General features: G+C 30.9%; 1 protein-coding gene across 1 annotated transcript in view; it reads left to right on the plus strand.

Annotated features, from left to right (window-relative positions):
* Window positions 1–12928, plus strand: part of LOC143078883 (protein disulfide-isomerase TMX3-like) — a 112223-nt gene extending 99295 nt beyond the window's left edge. Inside the window, exons 10-14 of the mRNA XM_076253909.1 lie at window positions 510–563; window positions 3026–3218; window positions 4836–4904; window positions 5635–5818; window positions 8851–12928. Coding sequence (XP_076110024.1) covers window positions 510–563; window positions 3026–3218; window positions 4836–4904; window positions 5635–5818; window positions 8851–8915 — 565 coding nt within the window. The 3' untranslated portion in view covers window positions 8916–12928. The remainder of the gene's footprint in view (window positions 1–509; window positions 564–3025; window positions 3219–4835; window positions 4905–5634; window positions 5819–8850) is intronic.
* Window positions 12929–13415: the final 487 nt, after the last annotated feature.

Consider the following 13415-nt stretch of genomic DNA (forward strand, 5'->3'; position numbering starts at 1 on the left):
TCCTTTCCATAGCTCTGTTCTGTAGCACTAGTAAATAAAGTATAGTGCTAATGGATATAATATTGATCTGGTTCCTTTCCAAAGCTCTGCTGTGTAGCACTAGTTAACATAGTATAGTGCTTATGGATGAAATATTGGTTTGGTATTCCTTTCCATAGCTCAGCGCTGTTCTGTAGCACTAGTAAATAAAGCATAGTGCTAATAATTACTTCATAGTACTTTATACAATGTACCATGCATGCCAATTCTAATGAAATATTGGTTATGAATTAAAGCATGTCAAATTCTTCCCTCTATAAACTTCAAAACAATCTTTGTTTGAATGTTCTATTATAGAGAATTGAGTATTCATCAACTGTTTTACATATATACTTCATTGTTTATAGATACACCCATTTTTTGCAAGCTTTGAAGTTTTCTTGCTTGTATGAGAATTTTGTTACAAAGAATAAAGAACTGTATTAATAGTTATATTTGAATGTATTTTTATAATGATTTTTACATTTCAGGATCAAAGATGTCATAACTATACTGGCGAAACATCAGAAAGACAAGTTCCACAGGTAAAAACAAACACTAAAAGGGAAATAACTCATATTTTTCTATAGATATTGATTGAAGTAAAACATTGTAAATTTATAGTATCTAGCTGTTCCTAGACCAACTTCAGTAAAATAGAAATCAGAATGATATTCATATATAAGGTAAATTAAAACAACAACAAATGTGGTTAGTCTTATAATACATACTAGAACACACCCGAAAAATCACAGGCATTTACAGCATGTAAACTGTTGTAGGATGAATTTTGGTAAAAGATTTTATGTCTGGAGAATATTAGAAAAGGTATCAAAAGCACCCTCCCTTTTTTCCAAAGTCCATTATTTGTTTCCTTTCTGTTAAATTCCATTATTTTCCATTTCTGGCCTCAGAACACAATTATTCTTCCCCTTTGATACAATGCATTTTTTGGTAAAAGTCATATTAAATTTTAAAAATTGCACCGCTTCATACTATATTCCAAGACCATGAACAATGTGGTCTGAAGCCTTCTGTATACTATGAATATACTTCTATAATAAATAATGTGTATTTACTATAAACTATTAATTCCAAGCTTCTTCTCCACGGAGATCACTGCTATAATTATAGTAGTATAATCATAGTATACATGTAGTTAAACGCGAAAATAATTGTCCTCTCTCCAAGTCTCTGCAAGTTTAAACTGGAAGTCTTATCTATGACAAAAAGTCAGTCTGATGATGGAAACAATATCCAGATGCCTTTATCATGATCAATTTATTGTGGAAGGAGGAGATGTGACACACAAAATGAGGTCTTCTCGTTTAATAGTATAGATACTAGTGAAGAATACTTTTAATTAAAGCTATGGTGGAAAGGTTAACGAAAACTGCTTTCCATACAGCTGTATTTGACTTGATGATGATTGAATTGAAAATTGTATATAGATTAGGTCTCAATTGGAAAAATATTTTTCTTAACAATTTCCCCTTTCAGGATAGTAACAATGAAATTTTACCTGCCTGAAAGAGAAATTTCTCAACTGCAGTTGTGGACACAAAATCATTTTTTTTTATGTCTAGGTTTTCATTTCTCCCAACTGTTACTCAAAAATGACTATAGTCTTTTGCACATACCATGCAGTCATAAATATATTGTTCCGGCATCAAACTTTATCATCAGATTTTTTAAGACTTGCATGTTTGTGGATACATGTATTTAAGACTTGCATGTTTGTGGATACATGTATTTAAGACTTGCATGTTTGTGGATACATGTATTTAAGACTTGCATGTTTGTGGATACATGTATTTAAGACTTGCATGTTTGTGGATCATACCTGTCAACCTGTGACGATGAAAATGCAGGTCATGACCTGCATTGAAGAATCAAATCTCAGGTCATAACGCGTACGAACTTTTTCGAGCTGAATTTCAGTATTTATGGTACATTTTCTTATAACGTATATCAAAGATACCAAAACATCAATGCATGTTCACTTTGTTAAGTCATTTTAAATCTTATTAAATATTATTTCATTGCACTTTCAAAGATTTTAGAAATTTGTGTAACTCAGTCTTATGTACTTTACTTTTTGAGAAAAAATACTACAATCATCAAACACTAGAATTTATTGTAATTCTTTTAAAATGTTTGAGACTATTGACTATGTAGCCTTTAACCATCAAATCTTTCATTTAACAAGGAAATTAGACTATGATAAAATATAGTAATACAGTTAAAGGAAGTATAAATGTAAAAAATAATTTTCAACTTTTTTTTAAAAAATTGTATAAAGGTATAAAAATAATGAAAAGTTATTTTTCAATATGTATTTGAATTTTATATTTTTATGATTTAATCTTTTTCACCCATAAAATGTAAATATAAGGAATAGTTTTGAATGGTGACAAATAAGGGGAAGTAACTCTAGTTAAGTTTGTAAACCATTGTGCAATTTATTTACGACCTAAAGCTAAGGTAATTGGTGTTAATTAACAGTGTGTTTGACACCAAAGCTGTCAAGTGAAGCCATGCACTTAATGGGTCACTTAATTTGACAGTTTACATAGCTAGATGAACTTCCTGTTCATGGAAGAATTACGAATTTGCCGGTATTTCAAAGGAATATTACTTAAGAAATCAATCTCAAGGCTAAGAAATACGGGTGAAATCGGGTCATTTTCGGAATTCCCGGGTTATTTCAATGACCCGGCGGGTGTTCCGGGTGATCCCTCAGAATTGTGAAAATCTCGGGTCACACCCGCAGAATACGGGTCAGTTGACAGGTATGGTGGATACATGTATTTAAGACTTGCATGTTTGTGGATACATGTATTTAATTTTATGGTTTTGTTGAATTCTATACATACAAGACTATAGACAATTTGTTAATTGTTGAACTTTCATTTTTGTGATTAACCTGTAACAATGAAATCCACAATAATTTGTATCCAACAAATAATTAGAAATCACAAAACATCTTTTGTAAATTTTATTACAGCCGGTTCCAGTTTCTATGGATGCCTGATGCTGAGACTATTAATAGTATCATGTTGTCTTTTGCCGCTGCTCCAGTTATGCTTATTCTTGACCCGGAGACACATTATTTTTACATGCCACCATTTAAGCTGGAGAACATCACTACAGAAAATCTAGCAGCTTACTTGGAAAGTATAAAACATGGTAAAGAAGATGTAAGTAAAAAGTGGGCAGCTTTTTATAAAAGCTAATATGAGCATGCAACTAATGTTAATTGAAGTCAGTTGTGTATTAAAGTTATATGAAACGAGTGACTGGTGAAAAATAATGTTTATTCAATTCTTGAACCAATGCATGTATTTATCATAAACTTAGTCTTCTGTGCATGATTTTATCATATTTTACCCAAACATATGGCATAATCGTCAATTTATTTTCTCTATGTCTGTAACATGATGTGAAAATATGGCGGCTAATTAATTGTCGTGTTTTGAAGCCGAAGTTTACCGACTGTCACCCTATAGTAAACAATCAACAAAGAAGCATGGAATTAAGCACATGTATAACATGTACAATCAGATAATCAGTTTATTTCATTGAGAGACCCATGCACATAGCGATCACTGGATTTTTACGAGACGGGTCATGCTAAAGTCACTTTGCATACGGAAATATAACTAAATATTGACAAATCAAAAAAAATCTTCAGAAAAAAAAGTATATGTACATAGGTTTTATGATGAAAACTATCTATTTAGTTTAAAAAAAAACATATGCATCATATTTTTTAAATTTGATATATGACTTTAAGAACCATGTGTATGAAGGACAGTTTATTTAAAGTTGTTTACATGATGTCAAAATAATGTTAACAAGGACACTGCAAGATTTATTTATTCAATTTATCCTTTCCTGATCAATATAGCATTCAAACACTTTCATTGTAATTTTAATGTTCAGTTTCATAGAAAGATAAAAGAAAAAAAAGAAGAAAAAGAAGAAAAAATGTTTATTTGTCTTACAGTACACAAAATGTTAACAAATGAAACGGTAGTCCCCTTTTAATCAATGCATTACATGTGTGAAAATGCAGACAATTGAATTGTACATACACTACTAGAAATTATTGCTTAAGATCAATTATTTCATGAAACTACAAAATGACATACAGATATGTTTTTGTCATTTTCTGTTCCAATTTAATTCCTTCGTTAATTTTTGTTTTTGGTAGTTTTAAAATTCTTTCAAAAACTTGTACAATCTGGCATCCATATTTGACTCTTTTTAAACTCTTTTTAAACTGTTTTCCTATCAAACTTTTGCAAGTAGTAAAAGATATGACTTAACCCCTTAACCCAACAAATAAGATAAAAACAGCAACATACTGCAATATACCTAAAATTTATTAAAAAAAATGACCTAAAACTGAACAAAATGAACTCAAATATTATTGGTCCAACTTCTGATTGACAAAATTGGGTAACTCAGACAAAGGAATAAAGTAAAATTTGAGTTTTTAACAAACACAATATTGTCAGTTACTCATCAGATGACATCATGACAATCCAAATATAGGAAATAGACATAAGAATCCAACTAGCATGACAAAGATTTCAAAACGTCAGCATATGAGATTTTAGTTTAAACAATATTAATTCAGATAAATCAACATTTAACAACATTATACAAATGAAATTGATATTAAAAATTCAGAAACAAGCAAATTTGCTATATAAATCTGTCTCCTTAAGTTTTTTTGATACAAAACATTTGATTACTATTGTTGTTTTTAACTGCCTATAGCACTTACAGTGCTTTGATTGTACTTTCAGGCCTATGGTGGAACTGGTTTCTTTATGAGAGTCAAGAGATTATTTTATGATTTACTTGTCATGGTAGTGGTAAGTATCCCAGATTTAGAACTGGTTTCTTTATGAGAGTCAAGAGATTATTTTATGATTTACTTGTCATGGTAGTAGTAAGTATCACAGATTTAGATATTTAAAAAGTAAAATCACAAAAAAACTGAACTATGAGGAAAATTCTAAATTGAAAGTCCCTAATCAAAGTGCAAATTCAAAAGCTCAAACACATCAAACGAATTGATAACAACTGTCATATTCCTGACTTGCTACAGGCATTTTCTTATGTACAAAATGGTGGATTAAACCTGATTTTAAAGCTAGCTAAACCTCTCACTTGTATGACAGTCGTATAAAATTCCATTTTATTGACAAAAGATGCTTAGATTTGCTTCAGCCATTTTCACAACTTTGGGTTCCAGAAAGACAACATAGCTATTCATTTTAGAAATCATAACTTTTGACTTTACAGAGTTAAAAACATTGTTTGTAAAAAAGTAAACATTTCAATGAATTGTTTGCTATCGGTTTGTCCAGTTCTTAAAAACATTAAATATTATTATTTAGATTTTACTTGGGTAAAAAAAAGTGCTATTCCAAATTGGTACATTCAACGTTAACATTGGGTTTCCTTTTGATTTTTTAATTCTTGTTCAAATTACCATTGTAAAGTTACTGGACTTTTGCTGTCATAAAATGAGAATTTGTCAAGCTATAAATCAACTGTCTTAAATTGTCTAAAAATGATAAAAATGCCACTTTTTTTCAGAGTGTTTGGCAGTCATCCAGATGGCTGTTCCTGTTAATGTTCTGCCTCCCTACGGTAGTGATTAGTATCGTCTGCTACAGTTTGTGCTGTATGGAACCCATTGATGATGAAAATGCAGATGAGTTTGATGAAGATGAGGATGAAGATGGATACCTTTTAGAGAACAGAGATGACCTTCCACCTGGTAGTATATTGACACAAACATTTTAAAATTTGGCAAAACTTGTGTTAAAAAGGGGGGTGAAAAAGATACCAATCCGGCAATCAAACATATTTAGTAGAAGAGAAACATAATATGCCAAGGCCAAAAATAAAATCAGAATACACCATGTCTTAAAGAAAAATATTAATAGACAAAAAAATAGTCTACTAAATACTACAAAGAAAACTAAAAATGGAGCAAAACAAAACATACCATACTACATGTATGACATCATGGAAAAAGTTGACCATATCTGATAATGTCACACAGAAAGACCATGACTGAAAGTTAGAGATTGTCTCAGAAACCTGTTAAGAAGTTGATCAACTAAATACCCATGGAAGTAAATCCTCAAGAGTTTATATACAAATGCTTCATCTCTATACATGCTGTCAATTTTTAGCTCACCTGGCCCCATAGGGCCAATTGAGCTTTTCTCATCACTTTGCGTCCGTCGTCCATCGTAGTTAACTTTTACAAAAATCTTCTCCTCTGAAACAACTGGGCCAAATTAAACAAAACTTGGCCACAATCATCATTGGGGTATATAGTTTTAAAAGGTCAAGATCTATCTGCCCTGAAATTTTCAGATGAATCGGAGAACCCGTTGTTTGGATGCTGCCCCTAAATTGGTAATTTTAAGGAAATTTTGTCGTTTTTGGTTATTATCTTGAATATTATTATAGATAGAGATAACTTGTAAACAGCAATGATGTTCAGGAAAGTAAGATCTACAAATAAGGCAAAATGACCAAAATGGTCAATTGACCCCTTAAGGAGTAATTGCCCTTTAAAGTCAATTTTTAACGATTTTTTCTAAATTTTTATAATCTTTTACAAAAATCTTCTTCTTCTGAAGCTACTAAGACAAATTTAACCAAACTTGTCCACAATCATCATTATGGTATTTAGTTCAAAAAATGTGTCTGATGACCTCGCCCGTGAACCAAGATGGCGGACATGGCTAAAAGTAGTACATAGGGTAAAATGCAGTTTTTGGCTCATTTCTCTGACACCAAAGTATTTAGAGAAAATCTGCTGTGGATAAAATTGTTCATTAGGTCAAGATCTATCTGCCCTGAAATTTTCAGACCAATCAGGCAACTAGTTGTTGGACTGCTGCCACTGAATTGGTTATTTTAAGAAAATTTTGCAGCTTTTGGTTATTATCTTGAATATTATTATAGACAAAGATAAACTGTAAATAGCAATAATGTACAGCAAAGTAGGATCTACAAATAAGTCAACTTGACCAAAGTTGTCAATTGACCCGTTAAGGAGTTATTGTCCTTTATAGTCAATTTGTAACAATTTTCATAAATTTTTACAAAATATTTTCCACTGTCAATTCTGGATCAATTTCATTATAGATAGAGATAATTGTAAGCAGCAAGATTGTTCAATAAAGTAAGATCTTCAAACACATCACCAACACTAAAACACAATTTTGTCATGAATCCATCTGTGTCCTTGTTTAATATGCACATGGACCAAGGTGAGCGACACAGGCTCTTTAGAGCCTCTAGTTTAAAAATCTGACATTTTATTTGTGATAATTGTAAAAGACCTTTGAATTGCATGTTAATTGCTCCCTATGAAGTCATGATTTACTATGATAGAGTAATCATTGTATAAGCTAATTGTGAATTCGTCAGTAAAGTGAAAATTTTCTCATTCTTGTCAGATTCAATATTTATTCTAAGTAGGAGATACAATCAGACACACTTATTACCAACTGTCAATATGAGATTTATTTTACTGTTTCAAATTTGCTATGTGTAGTCCCATTCCTATTTGAAGATTTTATTTCCACATTTTACTTGTCCCTGATTCTGATTATTCTTTGAAAGATGAAATTTAAGCAGGATATTTACATTTTATATAAATTACAGGGAAAATGACCCCTTGTTAAATTTTTCTAGTCTATGTCCATCTTCCTGATACTTTGATAAAATTATTTCACTTTCAACACACATTTCATATGAATATAAGAAAATGTTAATAGTGCCTCAGGGCCACAGTGAGGTTTTGAGGTCGAACCAGCATGTTGCTAGTTTTCCTATCAGAGCTCATTAGTTGCTTTGACGTCCCCAACCAATAAAAACTGACTGCCATGAAATAGTCTATGATATTAAACACCAATAAATTTATGAATCAATCCAAATTTCAAGACGACTCAGCAAGAATAAGTCTATTTTCACTTAACTAGTACACATTTTTATTTAGGGGCCAGCTGAGGCCCTCCTCTGTTTGCATGATTTTCTCACTGTGTTGCAGACCTATTGGTGTCATTCCTCTGTGTTCTACTCGTTTGTCGGGTTGTCGTCTTTTTGACATATTCCCCATTTTCATTCTCATTTTTGGGTAAAGATTACATGAAATGCAATCGAAACCCTATGTAACTGACTTGATATCTAAATTATTATCTTGCAAGGCTTATCACTACCTTTTTTTATACACAAAATATAGTGCATAGATTGTAACAGTCTATACATCATATCCATGAACATTTTTAGAAATTTATCAATGTAATATGGGCTCAGATATTCAAGGCACAAAATAATGCAACACTTGTCAAGAAAGTTATATAACTTTTACAAGATGCATGAATCTTATATCTGTTCCAAAAATATAAATGATGGCATTATTTATAGTCATCTTTAAAAATTGGAGTTATCTCCCATTATCGTGAATTGTAGTTGAAACAACTACAACCAATGCTGTATTCAATGCAATATTTATTAATTTTACTTCCCACTGATAAATGAAAGCAATATTTACCTTTCAGTGTCTATAGTGTCTTGTTTTTGAACAGTTTTGACTAATGGACTTACTGTTGTATTGAACAATAGTCAAGAACTCGCCGTTATTGAAGTTGTAAATTCAGTCAATACAAATATTGTGGGCAAATTCCGCAATTAAACAAATAGCAATCAATCTATTAAATATTTTGGTTTTGCATAAGTCAATACATTAATAATGATATTTTTTAAACAATGCCATATTTTTTTCAGCTTATGATGAGCAAGCTTCTATAGAAACTCCTCAAGCAGTGAAAGGTCATGAAAAAGCTGAATGAACATTGAACCATCCCTTATATGGATTCCATCTACCTGAATGAGTCAAGATATATCTTTCTCTGTGTACTGTACAAACCAAGGGAGGTACATATTTTGAATCTTCTTCAAAAGATATTCGAGTTATTTGAGAAAGAAGGCAATTCATATGACAACTATATTTTTCAGGACTGAACTGTCTATAACAAGTGCAATATTTAATTCTGCTTGTCTTGTGCCTTTATCAATATGTATATCTTAGAGATTTTGTGATATATACTACTGTAGATTCAGAAATTATTGCATGCATTTATTATTGCAATTTTGTCATTTTAGACTAAAATGCAATTTTAATTTTTGTGATATTGAGAAAATCTTGTTTAGTTTACATAAAAAAATTAAAATGCCAGTTTAAATTATTGCAAGAATAAAAACATCACAATTATTTCTGAATTTACAGTATTGTCTTGTTTTCATTATTGTTTTTAAGATAAGAATGATCAGGAAAAAATATCTAAAGAGTTTGATTTTGAAACAAAAATAATAGGTTAATGAGTTAATTAAATCACTATTTTGTTTAAGAAAAGAAATAATTTCAAACTTAAAACCAATTTTAATAGAACCAGATCATGAACTATGAACATTGATGTTTTGTTCAGAAACAGTTTGAGTAACTATGGATCAATTCAATTTTTTTTTGTGGCTACTTTTTTCTTTGGATTGTGGAAAGATTGTTTTTTCATAGATATTTGATTTTTTGTTTTGGCATTTAAGGCTTTAGAAACTTTATACTTCATCGAGTTTTTAAATTTGTGGTTGACAGCTTTACCCACATAACCCACAAAACTTGTTATCCCTCAAATAAGAATAAATCACATAGTTTCTTTAATTTTTTGGCCTTTTGAATACTGTACAAAAAGTGGCTTATTTTTCTAACCCATATATTTTTGCTTATTTTGCAATTCAAATGAAATCCCTAAAATATTTCTTTAACTTTAGAATAAGTAACAAGAACAAGATAAAAAAAACTTGCAAAATAGTTTTGCCACAAAATTTGCCAAATAAGATACTGTGTATGGATTATTAGCCGTGGGATACCAATATTTGTGGATTTCCTGTGTGCAAACCAGCAAAACATTAAAATGATGAAGTACTAATCTTCTATAGGATTGTATGCACTTTTTAAAAACCAAGAAATCACATTTACATAAAAATACAAATTTTTCCTTAATCCAGGAAAAAATTGGTACCCATGAAATTTAAATGAATCCACAGTATGGGAAGTTAAACCGCTTTCAAGAATTCTTCTGCTGTTGTCTGTTCTATGGTCGGGTTGTTGTCTCTTTGACACATTCCCCATTTCCATTCTCAATTTTATTCATAATGATATTAATCATCTGAGACCAAAAAAAACTACCATGGCATAAATATATATAATTAATGTTTATGTGTTTATATGGAAATGTTACATTTATGTTGTTATCTATTATATTGTCTTTTTTTAATAACTTTAAAAAGATGGCATTTACTTGAAAAGAATCTATGACAAATCACCCAACTGGCATATCACCCCACTTAATGAAAAATTGGCCATCTTTTGTTTACCAACTCGCCCCTCTTAGGAAAAAGGGTAAAATCCCATTGAAAATACATGCAGGTTGGATAAAGTATGAAGGGCTAATGTTCCTCTGAAATAAGGTTTGCCCCCACTTGTGAATAATAGATAAATCCTGATGAATTTAGTAATGCCAACTCTCCCCAGTTAATGCAAAAGATGCAATCCCGTTGTATATCTATGATCCTGTCCCACTTATAAATAAGATCAAAATCTAAGAAAACCTTAGATAAACAGGTTTTTCCCGTTTGAATGGTTTTAAGCTAGTCATTTATGGGGCCCTTTATAGCTTACTTGGTGTGAGCCAAGGCTCCGTGTTGAAGAATGTACTTTGAACTATAAAGGTTTTTCTTTTACAAATTGTGACTTCGATGGAGAGTTGTCTCATTGGCACTCACACCACATCTTCTTATATCTATTTTGTAGTTCTGTTTTTTTTTGTTGAAATAAAGCATAAAGAAGTGATTAACAGTATTTTTGTGACCTGAATGCCAACTAGCCCCACTTGTGAAAAATAGAATAATCCTGATGAATGGAGTCTTGCCAACTCACCCCACTTATGAAAAATAGAAAAATCCTTATGAATTGTGTCATGCCACCTCATAGTCAATAAAAGTAATTTAATAAATTTTCATTTTTTAAGTGGGGCGAGTTGGCAAACCTGGAAATTATTATAGTATTAATGAATGGGTGTTTTTATAATGGCCCTGTTATATGTCCAAGGTCTGTTATAATGGTCGAGGAAGTCTGTAATGGCCCGAGGCAACGCCGAGGGCCATTACAGACATCCGAGGCCATTATTACTGACCAAGGACATATAACAGAGCCATTATAAAAACACCCATTTCTTAATACATTTATTAACCAACTGAATAACAGTGTATGTGTTAATATACCAAATATTCAAGATATTAAGATGACAGAAGTTATGTGTTGAAAAACAGGAGGAACAGTGATCCCTATATATGGTTCTTTAATGTTGGTTACTGGTTACTAAATTAAATAAAATACAAAAAAGTATTATACTCTTTACAACTTAATTTTATTAACTTTATTAAAAACCCTTACTGTGCTTTATACAGACAAACCGGGCATTAATACAGGGCCATTACAGAAAAAAACAGGGCCATTACAGAAAAACAGGGCCATTACAAAAAAACAGGGCCATTACAGAAAAAAACAGGGCCATTACAGAAAAACAGGGCCATTACAGAAAATATGTTATTTTTAATAACCAGTCATTTTTGGCAATAATGTACTTAGTTGGTTAATAAATATTCATATACCTTTTTTTTATTAAGTGGGGTGAGTTGACAGGTGAAAAATAAACAGGATTTAACCCTTACCACAAGTGGGGCGATTTTTACAAAGTGGGTCGAGTTGGTAAACCAGTTTGAGGCTAGTTGGTGAAAAGTGAGACGATTTGCCAGTGGGGTGATTTGTCCTGCTTCCACTTGAAAATCAATCACACTTCTAAATGTAGAAGACAAATAAAATATGAAATAATAAACATAAAGTTTATTTGACAATATTTTTTAGAAAATTATTTTTCATCTTTTGTAAAAGCTGAAAAATTTAACACTATAAAACGAAATTTATTTTGAAATATTTATCATTTTTTTCCCTTCAGAAATTCCAGATTAAGTTTGTGTCAGGAGTAAAAAATGTATGTAAATTGCTCTTTAAGTGATGTCAAAATATATCTCCCTTTTCACAGACTCTGACTAACTGACAGTATATTTATCGTCACCAGCCACAACATTCTCAGGTTTAACGATCAGTATCTAGGCAAATATAAGTTTATAGTATATTTATTAAAAATTATATATGAATGAAAACATTATGTCACGTTATATTGCCAGATTTGTTAAAATACTCTCCAATTAAGTGTACTTTTGTAATTTATCAATGGACTTTAAATGTCAACTTCATGATTTGCAAAAGCATTTATTGCATTTATTGATAAAATATTTCATTGACTGATATATAAACTATGTTTTGAATGAAAGTTTAAGTACTCCTTCAAAAGTATATGCCGTTTTCGTGCTAAGGAGGAATATAAGAGATATCTGAATTATTAAAGTGTTCATTGCTGTTATAGAAAGCAACTACCGGGTACTTAACCATATTTCAATAGACAGTACTTATTTTAAAGGTCAAGGAACAGTATATGGGCTTTATGATAATTAAAAAAGGCAAATACCAGTAATAGTTCAAACTAGTACAATAGTGTTAATTTTAGCTGTTTCATGAATGTTTTTTGTTTGTAAAATTTGTTTTGAAGTGCTGAGCATGAGATTTTTTATATTGTTGAGTATTGTGTATTTTGATGTGAACTGCTCATTGTGTATAAGCTGTATTTTGAATAGGATGAATGTATTTCGTGACAATTCTTAATAAATATGAAATCCATTTTATACTTACTCACATCTCATGATTTATTTTCCATACAAATTTGTAGTTATTTTTGCTGCAATCAATTAAAAGTGGAGAAGACTTATTTAAAATGTTGTTTGTAGATGTCTGTCATCCAAATTTTACAGGTGTTAGTTAGGTTTTTTTACTAGTCTGTCAAATTTTAATTAACCATGAGGAAGATTTGTTTTGAATAGTTACCGTATTGAACACATGAAACAGCTTGCTTGTGTTAACTTTACAGAGCAATTTTGATACTTGATAGATCTGTTAAATCCCTGCTTGAAAAGAGGAGGAGGTAATAAGTGTACTTGTTTGTCCATTGGTCCCTTTCCTTTGTCCCAACATTTATTGGAAGATCATGGTCAAAGTCCGGACTTTGCCTCCGGACACTTAAGGCAAGGACAAGTTTCAGCCACTCATCAGGATGAACCAAGTTTTTTCGTTCTGGATTCAGTAATTTTTATTTTTTGAAACAATATAGTTCTTTTGC

The sequence above is a fragment of the Mytilus galloprovincialis genome, chromosome 6, assembly GCF_965363235.1.
Source record: "Mytilus galloprovincialis chromosome 6, xbMytGall1.hap1.1, whole genome shotgun sequence".
NCBI lineage: Eukaryota > Metazoa > Mollusca > Bivalvia > Mytilida > Mytilidae > Mytilus > Mytilus galloprovincialis.